The following is a 24,124-nucleotide window of genomic DNA, read 5'->3' as shown; positions in this document are numbered from 1 at the left end:
GGAGCTAAACTGGGTTATTCTGTTTAGGCCTCGGTTGCTACCCAGCCTATGGTTATAGGCCCAATGGTCAGCCCCACAGTCAGGTCACATGTAGCATGTGGCCCTGGCTCCATGGCTCTTCCACATCTGTTTCCCACCCAAAGTGAAAACTAGCTTCTGTGAAACAGACAGTTTCTACTCTGGTGAGGTCATGAGTTTAGAAGTTGGCAAGAGAAGAAGTGGTCCCTGATTCCTAGAGGCAGGTCCACGGGGACTCATTAGAGGCTGTGTTCCACAGGCCGCCCTACAGGGGACAGTCCCTCGTTGGAGTCTGACAGTTCAAAGCAAAGGCAGGTGTGGGAAACTGAGCTAAGTCATCACTGCTCCTCTTATCATCAAGAGGTCAGAGATCAGACAATGACACATAGTAATTCCCAGCACTGCTATCAGCTCCCGATTTTTGCTAGCATTCCATTCCAATCTTATCAATCCTCTCAAACCACACTTCAGGTGTCATATTCCTGACATCTCACCTCTGGGGCAAGGCACTTTCCCTCCAAAGGGTTGGGTAACTACAGTGGTGGCAGCTAGGCGCCGGTGGCCCTAGTGCTCATAGCATGTGCTACAGCCCAAGCCCAGCCCACAGTCCTCTACTTCAAGTGCCATTCTGCGTTAGGGACCAGCTGCCTGGGGATACCAAAGGACAGCAAGTCTCCAGCAGTACCACGCATTCAGGGTGCCCCCTGCAGCATCAAAAGGCTCCTGAGGGGGGTTTTCCGCCTGTTCTTTCCATAACCCCTGGCCAGTGCAGCACAGTGAAGAGCCTGGCACACTGTCACAGGTGGCATTTCCGTGTTTCCCTCCTTGTGACAGATACCTCCATTCTTTAGACTTTCCTTACTGTTCTTGGTGGCTCCACTTGGCTGGCCACTGCCTAAAGAACTCACTTTTCTCCCTGAGCATCTGACTTCCTTCTGCCCTATGCTCTCCCCTCTTTTCCGCCATATTTCCCATGTGTCTTGACTTTGGCACTGGCAGGCTTTGGCCTTTGAAGCCTTTGACCCCAGTGATGTGAAGGTACTTTGTTTTCAAGTTGGAAATAGACATACCTAAAATTTTCCCATTTGGGTCTTCCTCTCATTATTTTTATTGCTAATCACACCTGATGGCCTTTTTCTAAGATACTTCTCGGAGCCTGGTCAGAACTCTGGGTTGAAGGTACCATGTAGGTCACTGTACTTAAGATATCCTATGAGGTAGCCATGAAATATCTAATAAAAAGTCCATGCTTACCAGAGTCACCTACCTTTTCATTGGCTAAATGTAGGAGACAGGCAAACGCCAGGGGTACAGAGAGGTTCTGAGCCATGAGGGGCGGCAGGCTGTGAAACAAGGGGCAGTATTTAGCTAGGTCATTGCAACTGTAGAAACAAAGGCTCTTTCATCAACATGAACACATACGTCCAATGAATAAACTAATGAGAAACAAAGATATATTTCAGATGCATTTGATCGGCAGGTTTTTCCAGTTCTTTTTTATCTGGAAATAAAATATATCTGCTGTTCCATTCCAACCACTAGGATAGAAATGTGCCTTTTTAAAGTTAGTCTATATTAACTCATTTATCAATGCAGAGAAAAGACAGAAAAACTGCTAGAAGTGTTAGAACAGCAAGTTATGTGCAGAGGGTCCATCACCCTAAGAGCTTAGGCTGAAGCACTCTGAGACAGACTCAAGGACACGCCAGCCCGAGTTTGCTGGCACGCACCGCTTCTGCAGGTCCCAGGTGAGCTTGCTCAGCATCTTCCCGTCAGCCACTTCCACTAGATCCCCCTTTTTTCCAGTCTCACTGTGGTGCTTTGCCTAAGAGAAGAAGGATATCCATACATCAGACATCTGGGGCCAGTTCACTTTTGAGGGAGTAATATAAACTTACAAAGTTCTATTTTCCGAAAGAAAAGCCTACATCTGGATGAAACCCAAACAATTTCTTAGGTACATTTTCAACAAAAAGGATCCATAAACGGACCCAGTGCCTTAGCCCTGGACCATGAAACTGACATTTACTGAATTTTTGGTAAAATCCCAGGCAATGAAAAATTACAGAGTAATAAAGAAAAAAAATGACAACATAACAGAAAGCCATGATTATTTATAGCTTCAACTGGACCACACAGTTAAGGGCAGCACAGGGGCCATATCTAAAAGTAGACTTCACTTCCCACTTAACACACTCACACAAACATGGCTCCCTCCTTGCTAGCAGGCAAGCAGTTATAAAAGGATATTGGGGACTCCTGGTCAAGATGCAGCATAGGCACACCTGCTTCTTCTCTTCGCACAACCACATCAAAATTACAACTAAAATATAGAACAATCATCACTCAGAACCATCACAAACCAAGCTGAATGGAAGTCTGACAACTATGGAATTAAAGAAACCACAGCCAGGCAGTCAGTAGGAGGGGCGCAGATGTGGAATGGGCTGGTCCCTCACCCACATGTGGTGAATTAAATATCGGGAGGGATATCTTGGGAGCGAGGAGTTCCAGCCCCATACCAGGCCCCATAGCACAGGGTTCCAGTGCCAGGAAGATAAGTCCCTACAATTTCTGGCTGCAAAAACCAGAGGGAATTGACTTGGAAAAACTGCTGGAGCCCCAGGCAGTTCCTCTTAAAGAACCCACACACAGACTCACCTATTCAGATTCACTCCCTGAGCTCCAGCACCAGGGTAACAGCTTGAAAAGCACCAGGGAGAAACTGAGGTGTCTAGCATCAAGGTGAACAGAGACCATTATACTTTTTCTAAACCCTCCCCCCACAGAGCCAGCAAGCTGGTACCATATCTGAGACTCAATCAACCTGGCTAACACTATTTGACCTACCTTGGAGATCCCCAGAGATTCTGTCTCACACAACTTGCGGGTCCACCCAATATGTCTTTCCATATGAATGGCTGGTCTTGGCTCTAGCTTCACAATTTCTAAAATCCTCTCATACAAGCAAAAGCTGGCTTCAGGGAGCCCAGGGCCTAGCACTAACAACAGCCAGCCTAGATTCATAGCTTGGCTTCAGTTGGGAATCTCCAAACTCAGCACAAGTAGCAGCCATCTCAGATTGCATTATAGCTCATGCAGGGTGGCCACAGCAAAATATAGATGGAGGCTGACCTTGGCCTGCACCATCTGGGAAACCCTAAGGTCATCACACCCAGTGGACAGCTACAGACCACATCAGAGCACCACCACCCTGCCTCTGCACAGCTGATCCTCCACTGTTGGTGGAGGTTGGTGGTAAGTGGTCACAGCCAATCCTTGCAACTGACTGGCCTGGGTAAATCGCTCCCATTAACCTGCCAACAGCAACCAAGTCTGAAATACAAGAGGAGGGTGTACTCAGCCCATGTGAAGGGCACACCTCAAGTATCCAGCTTAGGTAATAGAGGAGGCTGTACCACTGGACCCTACAGGATGCTTACTTCATTAGGCCACACTACCAAGACATGGTAGTCAAAGTAGCTCTACCTAATATAAAGAAATAAACACAGGGAGGCTGCCAAAACAAGGAGACAAAGAAACATTGCCCACATGAAAGAACAGATCAAAACTCCAAAAAAAAGCTAAACAAAATGGAGATAAGCAATCTCTCAGATGCAGAGTTCAAAACACTGGTTATAAGGATGCTCAAGGAACTTAGTGAGGACCTCAGCAGCATAAAAAATATCCAGTCAGAAAGGAAGGATTTGCCAATTGAAATAAAGAACAATTTACAGGGAAACAACAGTAGAGCAGATGAAGCCGAGATCAATGATTTGGAACATAAGGAAGCAAAAAAACAACCAATCAGGACAACAAGAAAAGAGAGTCCAAAAAAACAGGATAGTATAAGCAGCCTCTGGGACTACACACATACCAACATTTGCATCATAGGGTGACAGGATGAGAAGACAAAGAGCAAGAAGTTGGAAATCTCTTTGAAAAAATAATGAAATAAAATCTCCCTAATCTGGTGAAGGAAATAGACATGCAAGTCCAGGAAGCACAGCGTCTCACACAAGATGGATGCAAAGAGGCCCACACCAAGACACATCATAATTAAAATGCCAAAGGTTAAAGATAAAGAGAGAATCTTAAAAGCAGCAAGAGAAAAGCAGTTAGTTACCTACAGGAGAGCTCCCATAAGACTGTCAGCTGATTTCTCAAAAGAAACTTTGCAGGCTAGAAGGGACTGGAAAGAAGTATTCAGTCTTGAAAAGCAGGGACCTACAGCCAAGATTGCTCTACCCAGCGATGCTATCATTTAGAATCAAAGAGCAGATAAAGAGCTTCCCTAAAGACAAGAAAAAACTAAAGGAGTTCACTATCACCGGACCATTATTACAGGAAATGTTAAAGGGACTTTTTTAAGAAAAAGAAGATGAAAACTATGAACAATAAAATGGCAAAAAATACATATCAACAATTGAATCTAAAAAACAAATTAAGCAAACAAGAAGAACAGAGACAGAATCATGGATATGGAGAGCATTTTGATGGTTCCCAGATGGGAGGGGAGTGTAGGGCAATGGGTGAAGAGGTAAGGGGATTAATAAGTACAAACTGGTAGTTTCAGAATAGCCATGGGGATATAAAGTACAGCATAGGAAATGGAGTAGCCAAAGAAGTTATACACATGATCCATGGACATGAACAATGGTGAGGGGATTGCCTGAGGGAGTGGGTGGTGCTGGGTGGAAGGTAGTAAAGGGGGAAAAACTCAGGACAACTGTAATAGCATAATTAACAAAATATAACTTAAACAAAATAAATTTTAAAAAAATTTAAAGGGATATATGTCTAGTATTTGCATTAAAAAACTCAATGTGTACATGATGAGGTGGGTGGGGTAACAGAACTGTGTAAAGGTACAGATAAAATACTGACAACTATTGGAAGTAGATGTTCACTATACTATTCTATTTTCTATCTTTTTAAAAAATAAACTTTAGCCCTGGCCAGGTGGCTTGGTTAGCTGGAGTGTCCTGTATACAAAAAGTTTTCAGGCATGTACAGGTGGCAACCAATTGATGTTTCTCTCTCACATTGATGTCTCTCTTTTCTCTCCCTTCCTTTCTCTCTAAAATCAGTGAACATATCCTCGGGTGAGGATTTAAAAAAAACACACTTTTAATTAACCAGAATCCTTTAAGGACAGAGTCATATAAATTCAAAGGTTAAAACAGAAACCCCTTCCTATTTCTTAAAAAGCACATTTCTCTGATGTTTGCATCCCATTCCATTTTAGTTGATAAAACTTCATAAATACAACAGAAGCTTTATCTGATATCCAAGACTACATAGCTCAGGGTCCTCAATGAAATCATAATTTTCACTTCTCAGCCAGGAGAGAAGGTACAAGAGAACTAGCTGAGTTCGGAAGGCTCAGAACATCCTCTGAGCAGAAGAGGATTGAAAGGAGAGAGAGGGTTCTAGTTAATGGAGAGTTCCATTCAGTTGGAACACATTAACCATGGTTTCACCTTGATTAGAAAGAGAAAAGAGACAATTTGACAGCATAATTTTTTGTACTTTGAAATTTAGAATATATTTCTTAAGTCAGCATTATTGGATCAAAGTTCTCAAATGCTTTATGGCACTTGAGATGCCACAATCTGCTATCCAAAAGGTCCATTTACAACTTGAATTGTACCAGCAGTTACCCCGGTCCTCCAACCCTTCCTCAACTCTATACTGACAAATATTATTTAGCTGCTAAGCTGTTATTGGAAAGCAGCATAAACATCCTTTCACTTTTGGTGTTTTGATCAGCAGTAAGTCTGAGTAACTCGTGTTCTCTCTATTACCTTGTGTGTGACCTGTTCACACCCTCAGTTCACCTCTTTCAGGGGTGATGCCATCCTAGTGTTTCTGAGCGATGCCACTTGTGTTGGCACTCTGGATCCTGGAGCCATGGACACCAGCAGCTCCCCACACCACTGCCCCACACTGGACACCTAGAGGAGAAGTGGAGCCCTTCACCTCCACCACCTCCACATCTGCTAACCTCTGCTTCCACTTGTGTGGAGGAGTCTGTCAGCAAGCTCCACATGCTCTGCTTCAACTTCTTCATGTCCATCTTTTTGGCAGTCTTGGCATAATGAATTTCAATTTTATTTACCTGAAATAGGTAAGTGACATAAGTAAAACTCGGCAGAAGAAAGAAACATTTATCGTCAACACATTGTAAAATGAGACTGGAGTTCAAGTAAAGAAGAATTTAGTTTAAATCATGGAGTTAAAGAGCTTCCATTAAACATGTTAAAATAGGGTCCCTTAGTTTAACCTTATTTCTTGTCAAGTACAATGTACATTAAGGTTAACCTGGAACTCCAGTGTAAAAGGGAAGAGTGAACCTAATGCATTGACAGTCTATCATTTGCTATGAAACAGATAGATGCTTAATGCAGATAATTTAATACAAACTTAACCTGGCCTAGACTTTCTAGAGCCAAACAGCTAATCTCAGCCAATCGACACAGAAACCCACTCTCTGCTTGCAGCCTTTGTTCACATACTTTGTGTGACTGGTTTATCACATGTGGTTTATCATCTCCTTTAGAGAGATGGCTTGTTCTACAAATCTAATGTGTCAGTCCATCCCCACAGCCCCATTTAAGAAGCAGCCACTTGGACAGCAGTGGCTTAATCAAGAAGAAAATCTGAAGCTCAGACCAATGCCATTCTCATTCAGAAAGCAAATGATACAGACCTCAGAAGAACACCATGAAATGGAATTCTTGCTCCATCTTTACCTTCTTAGGCTCAGCTACCAGGTTTGATTCCCCATATCGAGTGATGTCTGATCCATGGGTGTCAGGCAAGTCATCGTTCTCTTGTGTTGTCTTAGGTGAATGGCAAGGAGAGAGGTCAGAGGTCCCAAATGGTTCCTCAAATAAGTCACCTGACTCTTCATAATCACCATCAGCGGCCTGGTCAAGAAAACAGCTCTTCAAGTTTGGTAGAAGCTGTGGGAAGGGCTTAGAGATGTCCCTGAAGGAAACTATATTTATACAGCAAGAGCAAATGGTTTGTTATGCTGAGTCAGCCTAGGGTGGACGTCAAGGTGCCTCTGGTTATCTTCCTCTTGTACATAAACCCTATGTGGTAGACACCTGTTAATAACTAAGACTATGGTCCTGGCCAGTGTGGCTCAGCTGGAGTGTCATCCTGTAACCAAAAGGTTGTGGGTCTGATCCCTGGTCTGGGCACATATGGCAGGCAATCAATTGATGCTTCTCTCCCGTACTGACGTTTCTCCCTTTCTTTTCCCCTCTCTCTCTAAAAGCAATGAAAGTATATCCTCAGGTGAGGACAAAAAATATTAAAAACAAAATAAGACCATGGAATGAGAATTAAAAGGAATATAGTCATCACAACTGCTACAGTATCCCCTTGACTTTTAACAAATTTAGGGTTTCATTTTACAGAAAGCATTCCTGAAATAGCGTGACCTGTCAGCAGAAAGTCAATGTTGGCCAAGCCCAGCAGCAACAGATCAGCTGTCTGGGGTGGGGCCCAGGAATGGTTTGTTAATTAACTCTCCTGGTGACTCTTACTACACTGAAAGTTTGAGAAACCCTGGTCAAGAGATCAGTCTGGATTTTCACTAAAATATAAAAACTCAAGTCTCAAAATAAGGTGAATAAACTATCCTTCCAATTATTTCTCCTCTCCCTGCATGCAGGGACCCAGATGAAGTCTAATGTTCTTCCCTTGCTGTTATTTCCACTTATGTCTCAGTAGTAGATTAAAGAAGGACACTGACAATATCATCTTATCAGGACTTAAAGATGGTAGTAGCTCGTACAAGTTCACACTGTCAGAACTAGTATCAGAGCTACAGCCTGGTCTCCTGAGACCCGCAATGAACCTTTTTTCCCTGTTAGGACCCACCATCTTTTCATGTCTATGAGTTTTGTCTCCCCGACCAAAATATCAGGTCCTAAGAGTAGAAAGTGTTTTCTTTTGAAATTCCAAAATAGTGATTACAAGTGCTTTGCATATGCTGACAACTCCATCCACATGTTGACTGGTTACTGGAGTGTGCCCACTTTTCTGCAAATAGGGCTAACAGTAAGGCAGGCTGGGCTCTGGCTGTTTCCTCAGCTTTGCTCAGTTCCCCAACACCTGGGGCAGGGCAGGGATCCAAAAACCTCCACATGACTAAAATCCTATAGCATTTGAGACATGGAAAGGGGAGATAGGAGCAGGAAAGACACTAGTACTTGGAAGAGAGGACAGATCTCTTCTTCCTTTACCTGTAATCCAGGGCAGAAGTTGGATGTGTCATTAGGGTTATTATAGTCATAGTCTCCAATTTCTTCATAATGTTCAGTCCCTGCTCTCTGGCCACGGGCTACTGTAAGGATCTAGAATGAAGGAAAGAAAAACTGCAATAAGCAATTTCTAGAAAAACAACCACTCAACTGGGATCCTATGCTCATCTCCTAGAATTTAGTTACAAGGACCCTCAGAAGTTATCTAATCCAACCAATCTTCCACTGTACAACTCCATTCTTGAGCAAGCGGAGGTAGCAGGGTTCAAAGCCCTCATCAACCCCAAATAGAGCAGAGCAGCTGGTTTGCAAGGAGGCCTGCACACAATTTTATTTGAAAAAGGGTTCTTTCACTAAAATCAAGAATGCCTACAATTATCTGAAAACAAGTCAATTTTTCGCTGTTTGCACAATTCATATAGAAAGCTCACTCATTTTACTACTTTAATGAGGCAAAGGCTGTTCTCCACAGAGCTATGGAAGAAACCCTACTCCCTGTCATCATATCCAGGGTCCTTGCCCTGCCTTCCAGAGACTCACAGATCAAGTCTGCCTCTTTTTGGGGGAGCACCTGCTAACTACATCCCTTCAGGTATTTGCAGGCCCTTAGACCAGTGATTTTCTCCTGGAATATGTATCTTTGGGGCAGGGAAGTGGTTTTAAGTTGCATACAGTTTACAAAAGTACAATTATAATTTTAAATTATATTTTATTGTTTATGCTATTACAGTTGTCCCAATTTTCCCCCCTTTGCCCCCTCTACCCAGCACCACCCATGCCCGTGACTCCATCAGGCGATCCCCACACTGTTGTCCACGTGCATGGGTCATGCATACACATTCTTTGGCTGCTCTATTCCCAATGCTGTATTTTACATTTCCATGACTATTTTATAACTACCAATTAATAACAATTCTTCTTAACCCCTTTACCTTTTGCACCAGTCCCCCCAACTCCCTCACATCTAGCAACCATCAAACAGTTGTCCGTATCTATAATTGTTTCTGCTCTGTTTGTTTATTTTGTTTTTTAGATTCAATTGTTGATAGATAGGTATTTATTGCCATTTTATTGTTCATAGTGTTGATCTTCTTAAAGAAGACCCTTTAACATTTCATGTAATACCGGTTTGGCGGTGATGAGCTCCTTTAGCTTTTTCTTGTCTGGGAAGCTCTTTATCTGCCCTTCGATTCTAAGTGGCAGTTTTGGTGGGTAGAGCAGTCTTGGTTGCAGGCCCTTGCTTTTCATCACTTTGACTCTTTCTTGCCAATCCCTTCTAGCCTGCAAAGTTTCTTTGGAGAAATCAGCTGACAGTCTTATGGGAGCTCCCTTGTAGGTAACTAGCTGCTTTTCTCTTACCAGTTTTAAGATTCTTACTTTATCTTTAACCTTTGGCATTTAAATTATGTGTCTTGGTGTGGGCCTCTTTGGGTTCATCTTGTTAGGGACTCTCTGCACTTAAGGTCTTTCATTAAGACATTAAACTGGATGGACTTGTATGTATCTATTGCCTTCGGCTAGTTAGAGAAGTTTTCTGTCATTATTTTTTCAAATAGATTTCCAGTTTCTTGCTCTCTCTCTCCTCCTTCCGACGCCCCAATGATGGGAATGTTGGTGTACTTGATTATGCATTGACCAGAGGGCCCTTTCACTGTATTCATTTTTTTGGATTCTTTTTTCTTCTTCCTCTTCTGATTGGTTGTTTTTTGCTTCCTTATATTCCAAATCACTAATTTGATTCTCAGCTTCATCCACTCTACTGTTGATTCCCTGTAAATTGTTCTTTATTTTCATTAGTGTATCTTTTGTTTCTGACTGGAACTTTTTTATGCTGTTGCAGTCCTCACTAGGTTCCTTCAGCATCCTTATAACCAATGTTTTGAACTCTGCATCTAGTAGATTGCTGATCTCCATTTTGTTTACTTCTTTTTCTGGAGCTTTGTTCTATTCTTTCATGTGGGCAATGTTTCTTTGTCTCCTCATTTTGGCAGCCTCCCTGAGTTTGTTTCTATGTACTAGGTAGAGGTGCTGCATCTCCCAGGCTTGGGAGAGTGGCCTAATGTAGTGAGCTTCCTGTAGGGTCCAGTGGAACAGCCTCCCCTACCACCCAAGCTGGGTACTCGAGATGCACCCACATGTGGGCAGTGTACACGCTCCTGTTATAGTTGAGCCTTGATTGCTGTTGGCACATCTAAGGTCAGCCACCGCCTGCGCTCTGTCTGGGGTCACACAGTATAAGCTACAAAGTGATCTGCAGATGGCTGCTACCTGTGCTGGGCTTGGGGCAGCTTATTGAGAGGTATGGGCCTCACTGAAGCCTGGTGCTGCTTGTTTGAGAGAATTTAGGAAAATCTGAAGCATGGGTCAAGACAAGCCATTTGTATGGAAAAGCCACTGGGAACAGCTTGAGTGGGCACAAAAGCTGGGTGGCAGGGCCTCAAGGAATCACTGGGGTGGAACAAACAGTGTGAGCCACGTTGCTGGAGTCTCAGAGGTGGCACCCACCTGCCAGCTCTGTGGCTCTGTGGGAGTAGGGGTGGGGGAGGTCGGGCTCAGAAAAGGAACAATGTCCTCTGCCAGCACTTCTCTCTGGGAGAAAGCTGCCCCACAGCTCTCGCCCTGATGCCGCACAATTCAGTTCCTCCTCATATGTCTGATGCTTTTCAATCTGTTGCCCCCCACGCTGGAGCTCAGAGGGAGTGAGTCTGAGTAAGTTTGTGCACAGGCCCTTTAAGAACTGCCTGGGGCCCCACTAATTTCTGTCTCCCACAGCCTCAGTCCCCGCTGGTTTTTACAGCCAGAAGTTAATGACAACTTCTTTCTCTTCCTGGCACTGGATCCCTGGGCTGGAGGGTCTGGGACCCCTTCCCCTCACTCCTGAGATCTCCTTCCTGATTTTTATTTGACACACCTGAGACTGGGGCCAGCCTGTTTCAAGTCTCTGCCCCTCCCACCAGTCAGTCTTCATGTGCTTTCTTCTCTAATTGCGTAGTTGTAGGAGTTCCATTCAGCTCGATTTCTGATGGTTCTGAATGCCGGTTGTTCTACAGTTTAGTTGTAATTTTGATGTGGTGGTGTGAGGAGGCCAGTGGTGTTAACTATGCTGCCATCTTGACCAAAAGGCCAGAAAGCAAAATGAATATTTTAATGCAACTATGTATTACAAAGGCAGCCCTCAAACTCAATGTAATACAAATCCAAAATTAATATTAAACAATAAGATATTCATTGAGTTCAGTGCCCATTTTATTACCCTGCTCCTCATATGACAGTAGTTCTGAATCCCTCTCCATTTAGAATACTCTCCTCTGGACACACCAAAAATTGTTCAGAGTCTACACAAAATGTTTCAGAAGGTATTTAACCACCTCAGTTATTGGCTGGCTGCTGTTAGAATCCCCCATTAAGACATTAAGCTGGATGCCTGGTTGATCTGTGTGATCTCTAGGTAAATAGAGCATTTTTTAAGGCATTGTTCACTTTCCAGTGTTTAAAAGTAGTTTTCCTAGTGTAGTGTTTTCAGAAGGGTGAGGGATCCGCATCCCCTATGCCTGCTGCCCTTCTACACACGGGGAAATTTGTTCCTGTGGATAATCACAAGCAACTCGAGACTGGCCAGGTTGGTGGATGAGCCCTTCCATCTCCTTCAGCTCCCAGTAGCCTGGCTGTGCTCCCGTTGCAGGCTGTTTTCTGAGGAAAGAACTTGCTGCTAGCATCCAACGAATACACACAGTAGACCAGAGTTGCTATTACTGCTGCAACTTTGTATCTTTCTGCATTTCTTTCCTCTTTTTAACCAAGGTGTAATTGACATAGAACAGCGTATTATTTCTTTCTGCATTTTTTAAGGCAAAATAAGGAAGAGGAAAGTACAGACTGTACACTTGATACCAAATACTAATACAACTGGGAATACAAATGAGCAGAGGTTCCAATCAAATGGATCTTGGCATGAACCACTGCCTGGTCACCCTGGCAACAGGGACATACACTTGTTTCTACCATCACCAGAAGAGCCAGAGGTAAAGGAAGTGAACAGTAACTAGGGTGCAGCACCAGGTAGTCTTGAATGTTCATCCTGACAGTCATAGAAGGAACTGGGCCACTTGTGCAGCTCTGGGAAACTCCCAAAGAACTGCAGTCCGGTGCCTGGCAACTCCATTACCCAATGTGTCACTGTGGGTTCCCATCTACACCTGGATGGTGGGGGAGGCATGTGGGCTGGGGAAAGCATCCAGCTAGTGAATCCACAATGTCAATGATAACATGAGAGAATCAAGAAGCTAACGTCTTGTACAAACCTCAGCAAAAGATTTTGTTTATCCCCCTACCATTTCAATACATATGCCTGTGTCCAGCCTTCCATCCAGGTGAGATATTTCCTAAACGTTAGTATCCATCTATCCTAAGAGCCTTACCCTTTAGCTCTGCTTCCCCCCTACCCCTAATCTTCTGGTAATTCCTCTTGGCTAGCACACATTCCTCTTCATGCTCTCTGGCCTTTTCCTTGAAGACACAGCCTGACAGTCAACACTACCAGCTACCTGATACCTCCAATTCTATAAACAGATTCAACAACAATGGCCTTTGAGGAGCCAAGAACCAGCCTTACCTTGGTGCCCGGTTTGAGGTGCAGCTGAACCAGATTATCAGTCTCATAGTGGAAATCTGTAGGAAGAGTGGTGGCTCTCCAGGTCTGGTTCTCCAAAGTAGACTTGGCCAGAATAGTAGCAGCCTATTAATTTTTTTAAAAAGTGGGTTTTAGGTATCTTTAATAAAAATGGTCAAACCTATTCTTTTTTTAGAAGGAGATTGGGAAGGGTATAAGCAGCACTAGTCTGCCATCAGAGTCCCCAGTTCTGTGTAAAACTGCAACTTGTTAACATTTATATTCTAAACTTCATTTTCTGTGCCATTGAATTTGGAACTATTTCTCAATTCCTCTATGAATTGAGAGGCAATAAAGCCATCTGTTTAAGAGTTAAATTTATAATGAATTAAAGAAAAAACACATCTAAAAGTGAAAGAGCAGTGCAAAGAGGAATTTATGAAAGCACAAATGATAACAAATCCTGAACAAACCTTTGCTTTTCCAAAATACACATCAAAGTCAATGTCATCGTCAAAGTCAATTTCAAATTCTTTCTTTGTGCTCTTCTTTCTGTTCTCTGATCTCAAGGCAGCATCTTCTACAGAAGTGGACACAGACAGCAACACGACTCACTTCTGGGTCCTACATTGTTTCTGCATCTCACAAGACACACTGCCAGTCTTAACAACCATACCATAAAGCACTGAGAAAGACAAACCATACGCCTGATTTTCACTGTTAATTTATAATTTGTAATTTTGCTAACAAAACACAATAAAAATGCATGCGAATTAATCCCTCCTTTTCAAAGAGGGAATGAAAAACACATGGTGCTGGCATTAACCCCCTTCAGAGTCCTGCCCACGACCGCCTTGTGCAGTAACTCAAATGGGACGCAGAGACCAGTGGTCATTCCCATCTACACCCACTGTGTGAAGCCATGTGGATATTAGAGGGCAGTACCAAGTTGGGAGCTCAGCTCTCCTGACTCTCCCACTCAGAGGCCTCAGTGTTAACTAAGCCCTCATCCCAGTCCAGGCCACTGACTGTCCACTGGGAAGCTGGCTTGTTTATATGCATTTGGAGCTGACCGGAAGGTTCAACAGGACAGTGAATGGCATTTCCCTTCCTCAGCTGACCTGCTGTCTGCTGGTCGCCTACAGTACACCATCTCTTTTCCTAAGAAGCTCCAGCTGGAAGTACATACGTTTCAGTCGGGGTCTGAAGCGCCAGTGCTCCGGTCCAGCCCACATTGACATGGTGCGGGGACTGAAATAGGAATACTCTCCAGGTTTCATGGATAGAAGAGGGCACATGGTACTAATGTCTCCATCCCCAAGGGGAATCATTTCTTTCCTGTAACACACAAGAAATAATGTTTTTACATGTACAATCATGTCCACATCGACATTTACAACACAACTGTGTGTTTACATGTAAGGGGGGGTGGACTAAAAAACCCCCTGGAATTTATTTACAAAAAATTGGGTATTTATTCTCACATGTTTAAACTTCAGTCACCTTCAAATTACTCTCCATTTGATGCAGTACACCTATTGAGATGTTTTTTCCACTGCTCAAAACAGATTTTGAACCCGTCAATTTTAATGTCTTTTAGTACTTCTCCTGGTTTTTGTTTCGCCTCTTCTACATCAACAAAACGTTTCCCTTTGAGGACTTTTTTCATCCAGGGAAACAAAAAAAAGTTGCTGAGGGTGACATCGGGTGAATAGCGAGGATGGGGCCTGGGGGTGGGAGGGGTCATGCATTTTGGGGGTCAAAAACTGCTGAACACTCAGCTTGGTGTGGGCAGATGCGCTCTTAAATCACCCATCATGAAATGGCAAATGTGTTGAAAGAGTCTTCCAAAAAAAATTAACTGAAGCCAAGCACAGCCTCTCACAACAATGCCAGCAGGTACGCTGTTATGGGTGGGTTCCTGGAACACTCACCTAGCTGGGGAAGCCTATACTATAAAAGGCCCACCCTCCAGAAGATAATTCTGGTTTTTTGGGTCCCCCCCTTGTAAAGCAGTATACGATGCAGTTGAAGGTCCTACCCACCTACCTTCCCACAAATAAGCAACATTTCCAAGTTAGTCCGATACAAATACTTCATTATTAACAATCCTGTAGTTTTTACTTCATCAAAGCATTTTGCTTCTCTTCATTTTATAACAATACGATCATATCTACACAAGTACTTTGGATGTTTCAAAATGCTTCACAAAATACAAGTTTACCCATTTGAAAGACAAGAAAACAGAGGTAGAAAGAAATTAAGTTCTTCCATAAAGGACAGTTCCGGTAACTCCGTTGCAGTTCCTTCTAAAAGTGAAGATGTTATTCTAATGTATATCCCCCAGATGTTGGAGGGCCCCCCTTATAATCTAACTCTTAAGCTGGTGTGCTCTAGCCGCATGGCAGTTTTGGTTTGGTTTTTCACATTTTGCAAATTACTATGAGGTAGCTTTCTCCTAAAGGCCTCTGATGCATCAGCAAGTGTGTGAGTACTGCTCTACTGCCCTGTAGGGAAGGTTAACAAGGAAACTTCAGAAGTTTTTTTGCCTGTAATGAGCCTGAAGTACAAATCCCCTTTATACCAAGTATCGTGGAATAAGCTAAAAAAGTTTTAAAAGGGGACTTTGCCTTTATCTATAGAATCTTTTTTTTAAACCTAGAAAATTATACTGTTACATTTATTGTGTAATTAAACGTTAATTTTAAAGATTAAAATGTACGAAAAAAATTCACACTTGTAGTCTGCAGAATGCCTAGACTACGTTATTAAGTAACAACTGTATGCACTGTGAAAACCAGAGGGAGAAAGATGGCTTCAGCAGCAGCCCCACACAATTATCACGGATATTCTTCTGTTAAAGCTTTGGTGGCTATGCAGGGAATCATTAGGAACTGTTAGGCAAAGCTATAAAGAGCTTGGCTCCCATGCCCTGAGTCTGTAGGTCAGGGCCGGACTGAGGCCCTGGAGGCTTGAACTCTAGCCATTTAATAATTCTTAGAATACACAGTGCTTTGGCAGGCACCCTACTCGTTCCCACTCAACAGCTAATCTAACCATGGCCTACCTTTTTCAAGGCTTGCCCCTCCATCAAACATCTCTAATATCCTGAAGGAAGGGAAATATTCTATTTCTTCTACCTGCCACTCTTCTTGCTCCCGCCCCCTCACCCTTTAGGTTAGCACAGGTTCAGTCTCTAATACCTTCTGGTTAAAAGTCTCCTCCCACTTAGCTCCCAGCACACACCCCACACGCAGAATGTCTACTCTTACATGCACGGGGCAGGCCATGGTCTGAGCCTGAACCTACGACAGCAAGCACCTCACAAAATCACACTACAGAGACCAGGAAGAGGGAGCGCACTAAGCTGCTCCTGGACATCGAGCACTTTCTTAGGTGTGTCCTTGTTCACGTACACACACGGAGCTCCACTTTTTACACTGTGCACAACGGTCAGTGTTGCCACCCAGGTACGGATAGCATGGACTTCCTACACACACGCGGATTTATAATCCAGCATCACCCCCACCCCACCCTGAAGGCCTTTCAGGATGGCGCAGGGTTTTCAACCCTGGTGCACAGGATGGTCACCCAGGGAGATCTGGGGAAATGGTACATGGCTAGTCTCACAGACTCCAGTTTAAGAGCTCTGGGTGGAGGTGGCCATACGTAATTCATTAAGTGCAGCCAAGACTATTTAACCTCTCTAAGCCTGTTTCTACATCTGTATAATGGGGCAAACAGGAGCTAATTATAGGATTGTTGTGAGTTTTAAGTGATTAAATTTTATATATTATATAAATTATCTGAAATAATGCAGGTAAGGCCCCTAGCATAGGGTCTGGCACAAAGCCAGGACAATGAGGCTCTCAATAAATACCAGATGTTACTTTACTCACCTAGTCCCAACCCTTCGAGAAAATGAAGAACCCAAAAGGTGATGCCAGTTGCCCTCCATCTCACGGCTTCTATGGCAGGGCCAGGTCCAGTTCAGTTCAAACAGGCCAGCACCACACAAAGGGTAGGGACTTCAAGACAGACAAAACCCTAACTAGAACCTAAGCCCCTACTCCTAAAGCACTCACTAAGGTGGAGTCTTAGGTTTTGTTCTGTCTGGAGCTAGGGAGAGAAATGGAGACAATTGTTCAAAATAAGCATCACCCTGGCTGGTGTGGCTCAGTGGACTGAGTGCCAGCCTGTGATCCAAAAGGTCACTGGTTCGATTCCCAGTCAGTGCACATGCCTGGGTTGCAGGTCAGGTCCCCAGTGGGGGGTGTGCGAGAGGCAACCACACATTGATGTTTCTCTCCTCTTTCCCCCTCCCTTCCCTTCTCTAAAAATAGATAAATAAAATCTTTAAAAAACAAACAAAAAAACAAAATAAGCATCTAAGGGCCTAACAAAACAAGAGAATGGAAGTGACTTTGCTACCATCAGGTCCTCAGGCGCCACCTCACTATGTAGGAAGAGTGGCAGCTCTTCTATGACATTTGAAAATGTCCCACTAAGTTGCCTGCCACATTTCTCACTTCTTAGAAGAGAGGATGGGAATAGTGATCAAATCACAGGTCAGCAACACAAATCAGGCAGGGAGGGTGCTAAAGGGCCAGGTGGTAACTTTGCCACGAGGTGCCACACGTTCAGCCCCTTGATATCCACTCTGATTTGAAGACACATTAATCAATGACTCATTTGCTACATGGGCAGATAAACTGAGCTCAAGAAAGCAGTCTTTTACCCTGGAGACATTAGAGCAATGCTCTTGAACAGATTCTTGCCTCAGTGGGAAATTATACTGGATGACTTCTAAGGTTCTACCCATACTCAACCAGCTGGGTTGTCCCCAGTCCCAGGGTTGCAAAGCTGCTCTTATGGGCATAGGCGTTATCAGAAGGCTTGTTCTATACCCAGGCCATTTAAGACCTTTAGGGGCCCTCGGCACTATAGGATTATGGGACCCTGATTCCAAATCATATTCAAAACTAAAATAATACTAATTTGTTGAGTACATATAACAAAGGCCAACAAAGTTCTGATTTTCTTAGAAGGTTACTAAAGTAATAAAACATTTAAATGACTACAGACCAATTTTACCATCTCTCTTCCAGCCCCATATGCTCAGTGTTATCTGCCTGTTGAGGTTCCCCTGCTCTGCTTGTCCTTGGTAACCCAACACTGCCTAGTCCAGCTCTGCCTGGCCCTTCAGGCAGGAGCCACCTTTTTTCTATAAGCAACGCATCAGACTGTTTCCATCTATAGTAGTAGGCAGCAATTTAGCCAAAAGCTGAACCAGGTGTAGTGTGCAGAAAGGGAGCAAGCACCCTCCATGCTACCAAAAGCCATCACTGAAATAGCTACTATATCCCAGCCACTTTTTACTAGCACTTTACCTATTTTAGTTCTATCTCTACAAACTTCTACAATGTCAGTTTCATAACCAGTAAGTGGCTGAGCTGACATTCAAAGGCAGATATGAATCCATCATGAGTCACATGACTCCACCTGTGTGGACAACACAGCACAGCAGCCCAGTAATCACGGAGATGGAATGAGACTGTCCAGCAGGAAGTCTGAGGACACTCCCATGGGGACATTTTCTATGACCTTTAGAGCCTTACTGGCAGCTTTGACTGTGGCAGGGCTCCCTCCAGCTCCTGAACTCTGCATGATCCTCACAAATGGTGTGGTCCAGGTCGTCGTTGGCATCAAAGTCATCGTCCAGAGGCCCATTGGGGAAGTCCCCACCATCACTGTCCTCTTCCTCGGCATTGATGTCAAATACCTGATCATTCTTCTTGAACTTGTCCACCAGGGCCGACACAGACTAGAGGGACAAAGAGAGGGTTCTCCTCATTCCTGTGACCACCACAGTCACTGCTGGAGGAATAGCCTCAATAGATATATGCCTCCTCCCCTCCCCAGAGCCAATGTTCTCATGACAGAAAAATGCAGAGGAAGTTTACATTGTATAGCACAGATGGAGCTATACTGTCACCAGGCACATTTTATAAAACATGAAACAGGAATCTGCATCATTAGCTACTTGTTTAGAGAGAAGAGTTTTCCATGGAAACCATTGGTTTTAGAAGTTGTAGTAAGTAGGCTAAAGAGGCTAAGCTAAAAATACACGGAGGAAGCTTTACACGTGACAGTTTCTCAGGAAACTCTATGCCAAGGGACTCAATCTCAAAAAGCAGGAAATTCCTGAAGCTTGACAGCAGCCCCAGACACCACTGGCCAGTGGGATAACCATGTTCAAGAGTAAATCTGATAAAAATGTGCACCCAGGAGTGATAGGGCTGCCTCACCCGATGGGAGCACAAAGTTGGTCTCAGAATTTACCCACCTGTCCACTGCCGGAGCTCACAACCCCACTCCTACCCCACCCCCTACCCACAGGTCTTAATCCCTACGAAAGGGCCAAAGGAAATGTTTTCTGTACTCGTGGCTAAATAAAAATGATGCCACAGTTTTGGTTCCCACTGGGCAGAACTAATCTCAGACCATTTCACTGAAACCACAAAGTGCTGGAGAAATGCCCCAAGCCCTGAAAAGTCCAAATATTGACCATACCTCATTGTGTGTTTCACTGTCCCATTTCGTGAACTGGAACCCGGTCAGGGAAGGGCAGATCTGGCGGTCTTCCGCACACTGCTGCAGGAGTGCTGGGGAGGACAGGCAGAGCACAGAGGGTCAGAGGTGATCAGAGCATGCTCCTCACCCCTAGAAGGACCAGAGCAGCATGATGGCAAGGGATCCACCGTCGCCTCAGTTCTCGGGCAGAGAGACTGAGCATTCCACACCAGCATTTCAACGATTAGTGAAACACTTGAACAGAAACCTGAAGCACATACATGTGACTCTGACATGGACTCTGTGCCCTTCACCGGTCAGGAAATCAAAAATCCTCCCTTAAAGTATGCAAAGTACACAGCCGCTCATAAATATTATTTTGGTTCTAACTACAGACTATCTGCCTCACAGGATTAGAGCAGCCCTAGGTGAGCATATAAACTTGGAAAACAGGTGTTAGTACAAAATATTTTTTCTTAATAAATTTGAGAGAGTACTAAAAGAAGAGAAGGTACTCTAACTTGTGCTAGCCCTAAAGGAGAAGGGTCAGTTTCATGGGAGACACAGAATGATGACATACAAGTACAGCTCTCACATCCTTGCGCCTGGCCTTCCCCCTACCTGTGACTGTCACAACAGCCTGACATGATCCCCCCACTGTGGGGCGTGGAGAGCCTGCAAGAAGGGTTAAAATCCTTGCCAGGCCAGCATAAGAAGCTGACAACAGAACAGGTCTGTTCTCAGACCACCACAGAGGCATCTGTGAACAGATCACAATGCCCACATCTCCACAGGCCCCCCTGGGTTGGTAACAAATAAGGACGAGGCCCCTCTCACTCGACCCGTGTCTCACAGCCACTTTCCTAAGCCCAAACTCTGACACTCCAGGTTAGCTGTGGGCTCCATGAGAACTGGCTGCTAATGGGTTCACCTAAGGAACAGGAGCATACAGACCAGAAGCAGGGGAGCGCTCCATGTTGCAGAGAATTGGGAAAGTCAGTTTCTCCCAAGAGTGTGCCCAATTGGGCACTTTGGAGGAACATTCTGGGTAATTTAAATACGCAACACAAGGGCACGATGCACTCTCTATACCCCACAGTTATAAGGAACATCTCTAATGACTAGCATGCTCTGGTGAAACACATTGTGTGGACTTACCTTTTAAATCTGTCATTTCTACACAGCCTAAATCTGGCATTGCAGGAGGTCCTCCGCTGGAAAGGGTCTGGACATCAGAAGGGAAAAGCAGCTCGCTTCTATAGTCGTGACAGTGGAGAGTGGAGAGGAACACCCCCGCTGTACTGCACTCGTCAAATGAGGCTGCCGTCTTCTGAAACAGGGGGTCAATCTGAGCACAAACACAGAGAACCCAAGGTTATGCAATGAGGCCAAATATCAAATTTCAAAGGAAATATCAAATCCATTCACTGAGTCTGCTTATCACAGCTGCACACAATGGAAAAAATGTCCCTGCACATAATCAGAAGGAGAGAGGGCTTTCTAACTGATCAGATAAAAAGCCCATCCCAGCAGATACTAGTTCAAAAGAAAGGCTGTATATAGTCAGATGAATAAAGTGATACCACTCAAGTACACAGTACATGATCATAAGCTTGTAACATATCCGTGTCAATCTGTTTTTGTTGAAACCTGAACAGTAATCTTCTGTTGGTCTCTTTCCATAAGTCACCATTTTTAAATGGCTATCTCTAGTGGAATGCTATCAACAATTTCTACTGACTTAACCAGGTCCCACTATTCCTCAGACCAGAAATATTATCGACAATTTGGAAAAATGCAACCAAGAGATCCACGTAAGGAATAGGCAGAGTAAGCCGGGTTAGATGGCTGGGTAAAGCAGGGAGAGGGGTAAGAAGGCCGCCAGGCTGGGTCAAGGAACAAGAGTGGCACAGCCAGGTGACACCAAGCCCAAAGGCAGAACAGGGCCAGGGCATAAGAATGGGGACAGGGCAAAGCATATACATGTGCAGCAAGAGGGCAGAAGTCAGCAGGGACTGTACAGGTGGCTCTGCAACAGGAATAGGTTGGGTAGACTGGGTTCACAGGTCTTCCTGATATCTCAGGACGTGGCTACCATGGGGAGAGAGGCCTTGGATATGATGGCAGACGTGGCTCTCTGGCTTTTTCCTGGTTCCCCGAGCTCTGAGCCTGACCTCACCAGATCTGAGAGTCTCCTCTCAACTTCCCGACAAACCATCTCACCAGCCCCAGAGGAGCACATATGTCCCTCCATGTTGTCCCTGTCACCTCACCCAGTCAGGCACATGGTTCGGTGGGTTTTCCTCCCAGCATATCTCTACCACCTATCCATTCCTTCCCACCCTCACTGCCACCAGCACAGTCCTTGACTAAGTTAACCCTGTCTCTGATCTCTCCCATTTCCTATCCCACAAATACCAATGTTGTCACTCTATTCCCTCCCTCAGATGCTAACCATAGCAACGGTTCCCACCAGCATCCTATACCCCCAGAGGGCTGTGTAGGAAATTAAATTCAGTGTTTCAAAGAGTCAACACAGAAGCTGTACAACCACCCACCCACATTAAAGCTGAAAACACTATAATTTTCCTTACTTCTGTCTAGAATCATGTCATGCCAGTGTGAGAACAATGGTTCTTTCACATCCATTAGATCTGATTGACGTCTTTGAGTAATTTCATGGGAAAATGAATTACTGTTGGCTGCATAGTTTGGGAAGAAGAACCCTTTGAAACAAGAGTCCATAGCAAGGAAGAGAACAGTAAAGAAGGCCTTGGCAGGCAGCAGAGTCCATGGTAAGATCTAGGGCTGTTACAGCCTCAGGAGGAAGGCCTCAGCCCCAGTCCAACTTGTATACGGCCCAGCTCCCTGGAGAACCAACACTTTTCTGTTTCGTGGCTTGTGCTTGTGCTTCCGCCTAGCCCTGGCCATGTCCGCCTGTCAAAGACCCGCCCTTCTTTCAAGGCCCAGTTTACAATCCACCTCTTCCGTAAACTGAGCTCACAGTAGAAAGCTGTGTCTCAAATAGGCGAGCTCACGCGCAAGTAGTGTTCTCGGCAGGCTAGACACACTGACAGAATAGCTGCTCTCCAATCTCCACACCACCTCCAAGACTGACGTCAATAAAGAACTGAAACTTCAAATTCTAAGTTTATAATTATCCCCCCTCTTTTCCATCATCCATACCTTTGGCTGTTACAAGTTTAACAGAGGACAGAGCAAACAAAACTCTCCAGGACCGGGGTACTTGGTGTTTCTTCATGACTATTGAGTTCACTTGCCATACATATACCACAGCCCAACAGCCACAGGCTTAGAGGGGGCGGCGCTGCCGGCTCTCCTGCTTTTCTTTATAACAATGAGAGAGGCTACTGCAAGCCTCCTCAGGCTCCCCAAAAGGGGGCCCACCGGGTAAGAAAAAAGATAGCTGGAAAACAGAATTTCCAACCATACTGTTGACCAGAACATTTTACTGTAGAAAGCAAGAATGATAGTGAAATAAATATTTAGATTATCAGAGAAGGAAAAAACAAGAATTAGGGAAGGGAAAGGAAGGTGGGGAAGGATTTCATGGCTCCCCTTCAGATGTGTATAACATATTATATGGACGAAATACTTTGCCATCAACTGATTCACTAGCATGAAACCTTTGTGGGGTGGCTTTAGTGTTGCCTACTTTCACAGTTTAACAAAGTGAGATTCAGAACCTTCTCCCAGGCCACACAACTAAGACAGTGGAAGCAGAATCTGAACTTCACATCATCTGCCTCCAAATCCAGTGCCAGCCTAGGTCAATACTGACACAGAGATGAAGGAGATGAAGGAAAATGGCTCCCTCCCCCAGAGTTCCCCCCGCAACTCCCCTCCCTGACCATCCACATGCAATTCTCACAGCAACACTGACTGAAGCCACCGGGCAGCCCAGAGTAGAACTGGCACATCACTCAAAGTGAACTTAGCCTCGTCTGCTCAGCCTCACCAGTACCATCTGCTGTGAGGCACCAGGACTCATCGCATTACTGCCCTTTATTTATTTGTCACACATAAAAGACCCAAGACCCCCAGGACTATATATGTTCCAGGCTCTGCACACTTCTGATGTGCCCTTTGGTGCCCATCTCTTTCTTTCTAAAAGCTGGTGTTTTCCCCCAGGGCCCTCTATTCAGTCATCAGCAAAATTCCCTCTAGTCTCCACTTCTTCCCTGAAGGTCTTGCCACCTACTTATTCTAATTCGTTTATTCCCAGTGGTAATGGTATCGCTCAAGGGGGTAAAAACTGTTTCTTGGGAGAGGGTGAAAAAAATCTTAGCAGGTAAAATTATTTATGGTTATCCAAATTTCATACCCACCCAACAAATCTTACTCCTTAATAATTAATTTCAAAGGGGAAGGATATATCTAAAAAGGCTCTGAAGGGTGGGAGACAATGACAAAAGGCTGACTACCACTCTAAATGAAATAGGGTGCTCACCCAAGGACACTGCTTGCCCTGCAGGCCTCTCCAACATGGCCACTTCCTTTCCCACCACCCTCAAACCACTGTCCAAGAAAGGCTTGGTGATCTCTGCTCCTCACTGCAGCTTCCAGACTATTCTTCCCAGTTTCTAAAACCCTCAGCTTTGAACATAACATCAGACTTTACTAT

The 24,124-nt window shown here is 44.5% G+C and overlaps 1 protein-coding gene across 5 annotated transcripts in view; it reads right to left on the bottom strand.

Moving 5' to 3' along the window:
* The window catches only part of NCAPH (non-SMC condensin I complex subunit H), a 48,844-nt gene that overhangs the window by 11,753 nt on the left and 12,967 nt on the right, over window positions 1–24,124 (bottom strand). For all 5 annotated transcript variants that reach the window (XR_006657014.3, XR_006657015.3, XR_006657016.3 and 2 more), the window contains exons 7-17: window positions 20,638–20,827; window positions 19,480–19,571; window positions 18,525–18,730; window positions 14,096–14,244; window positions 13,380–13,486; window positions 12,910–13,032; window positions 8,280–8,390; window positions 6,774–6,950; window positions 6,026–6,139; window positions 1,749–1,843; window positions 1,286–1,361 (exon numbers count right to left, since the gene is read on the bottom strand). Coding sequence is in view for 1 of the 5 variants with exons in the window: in XM_024571858.3 (XP_024427626.3) it covers window positions 1,286–1,361; window positions 1,749–1,843; window positions 6,026–6,139; window positions 6,774–6,950; window positions 8,280–8,390; window positions 12,910–13,032; window positions 13,380–13,486; window positions 14,096–14,244; window positions 18,525–18,730; window positions 19,480–19,571; window positions 20,638–20,827 (1,440 nt within the window). In the remaining 4 variants the exon portion in view is untranslated. The remainder of the gene's footprint in view (window positions 1–1,285; window positions 1,362–1,748; window positions 1,844–6,025; window positions 6,140–6,773; window positions 6,951–8,279; window positions 8,391–12,909; window positions 13,033–13,379; window positions 13,487–14,095; window positions 14,245–18,524; window positions 18,731–19,479; window positions 19,572–20,637; window positions 20,828–24,124) is intronic.

This window comes from Desmodus rotundus, chromosome 5, assembly GCF_022682495.2.
Source record: "Desmodus rotundus isolate HL8 chromosome 5, HLdesRot8A.1, whole genome shotgun sequence".
NCBI lineage: Eukaryota > Metazoa > Chordata > Mammalia > Chiroptera > Phyllostomidae > Desmodus > Desmodus rotundus.
This window is presented reverse-complemented; position numbering and strand designations above follow the sequence as displayed.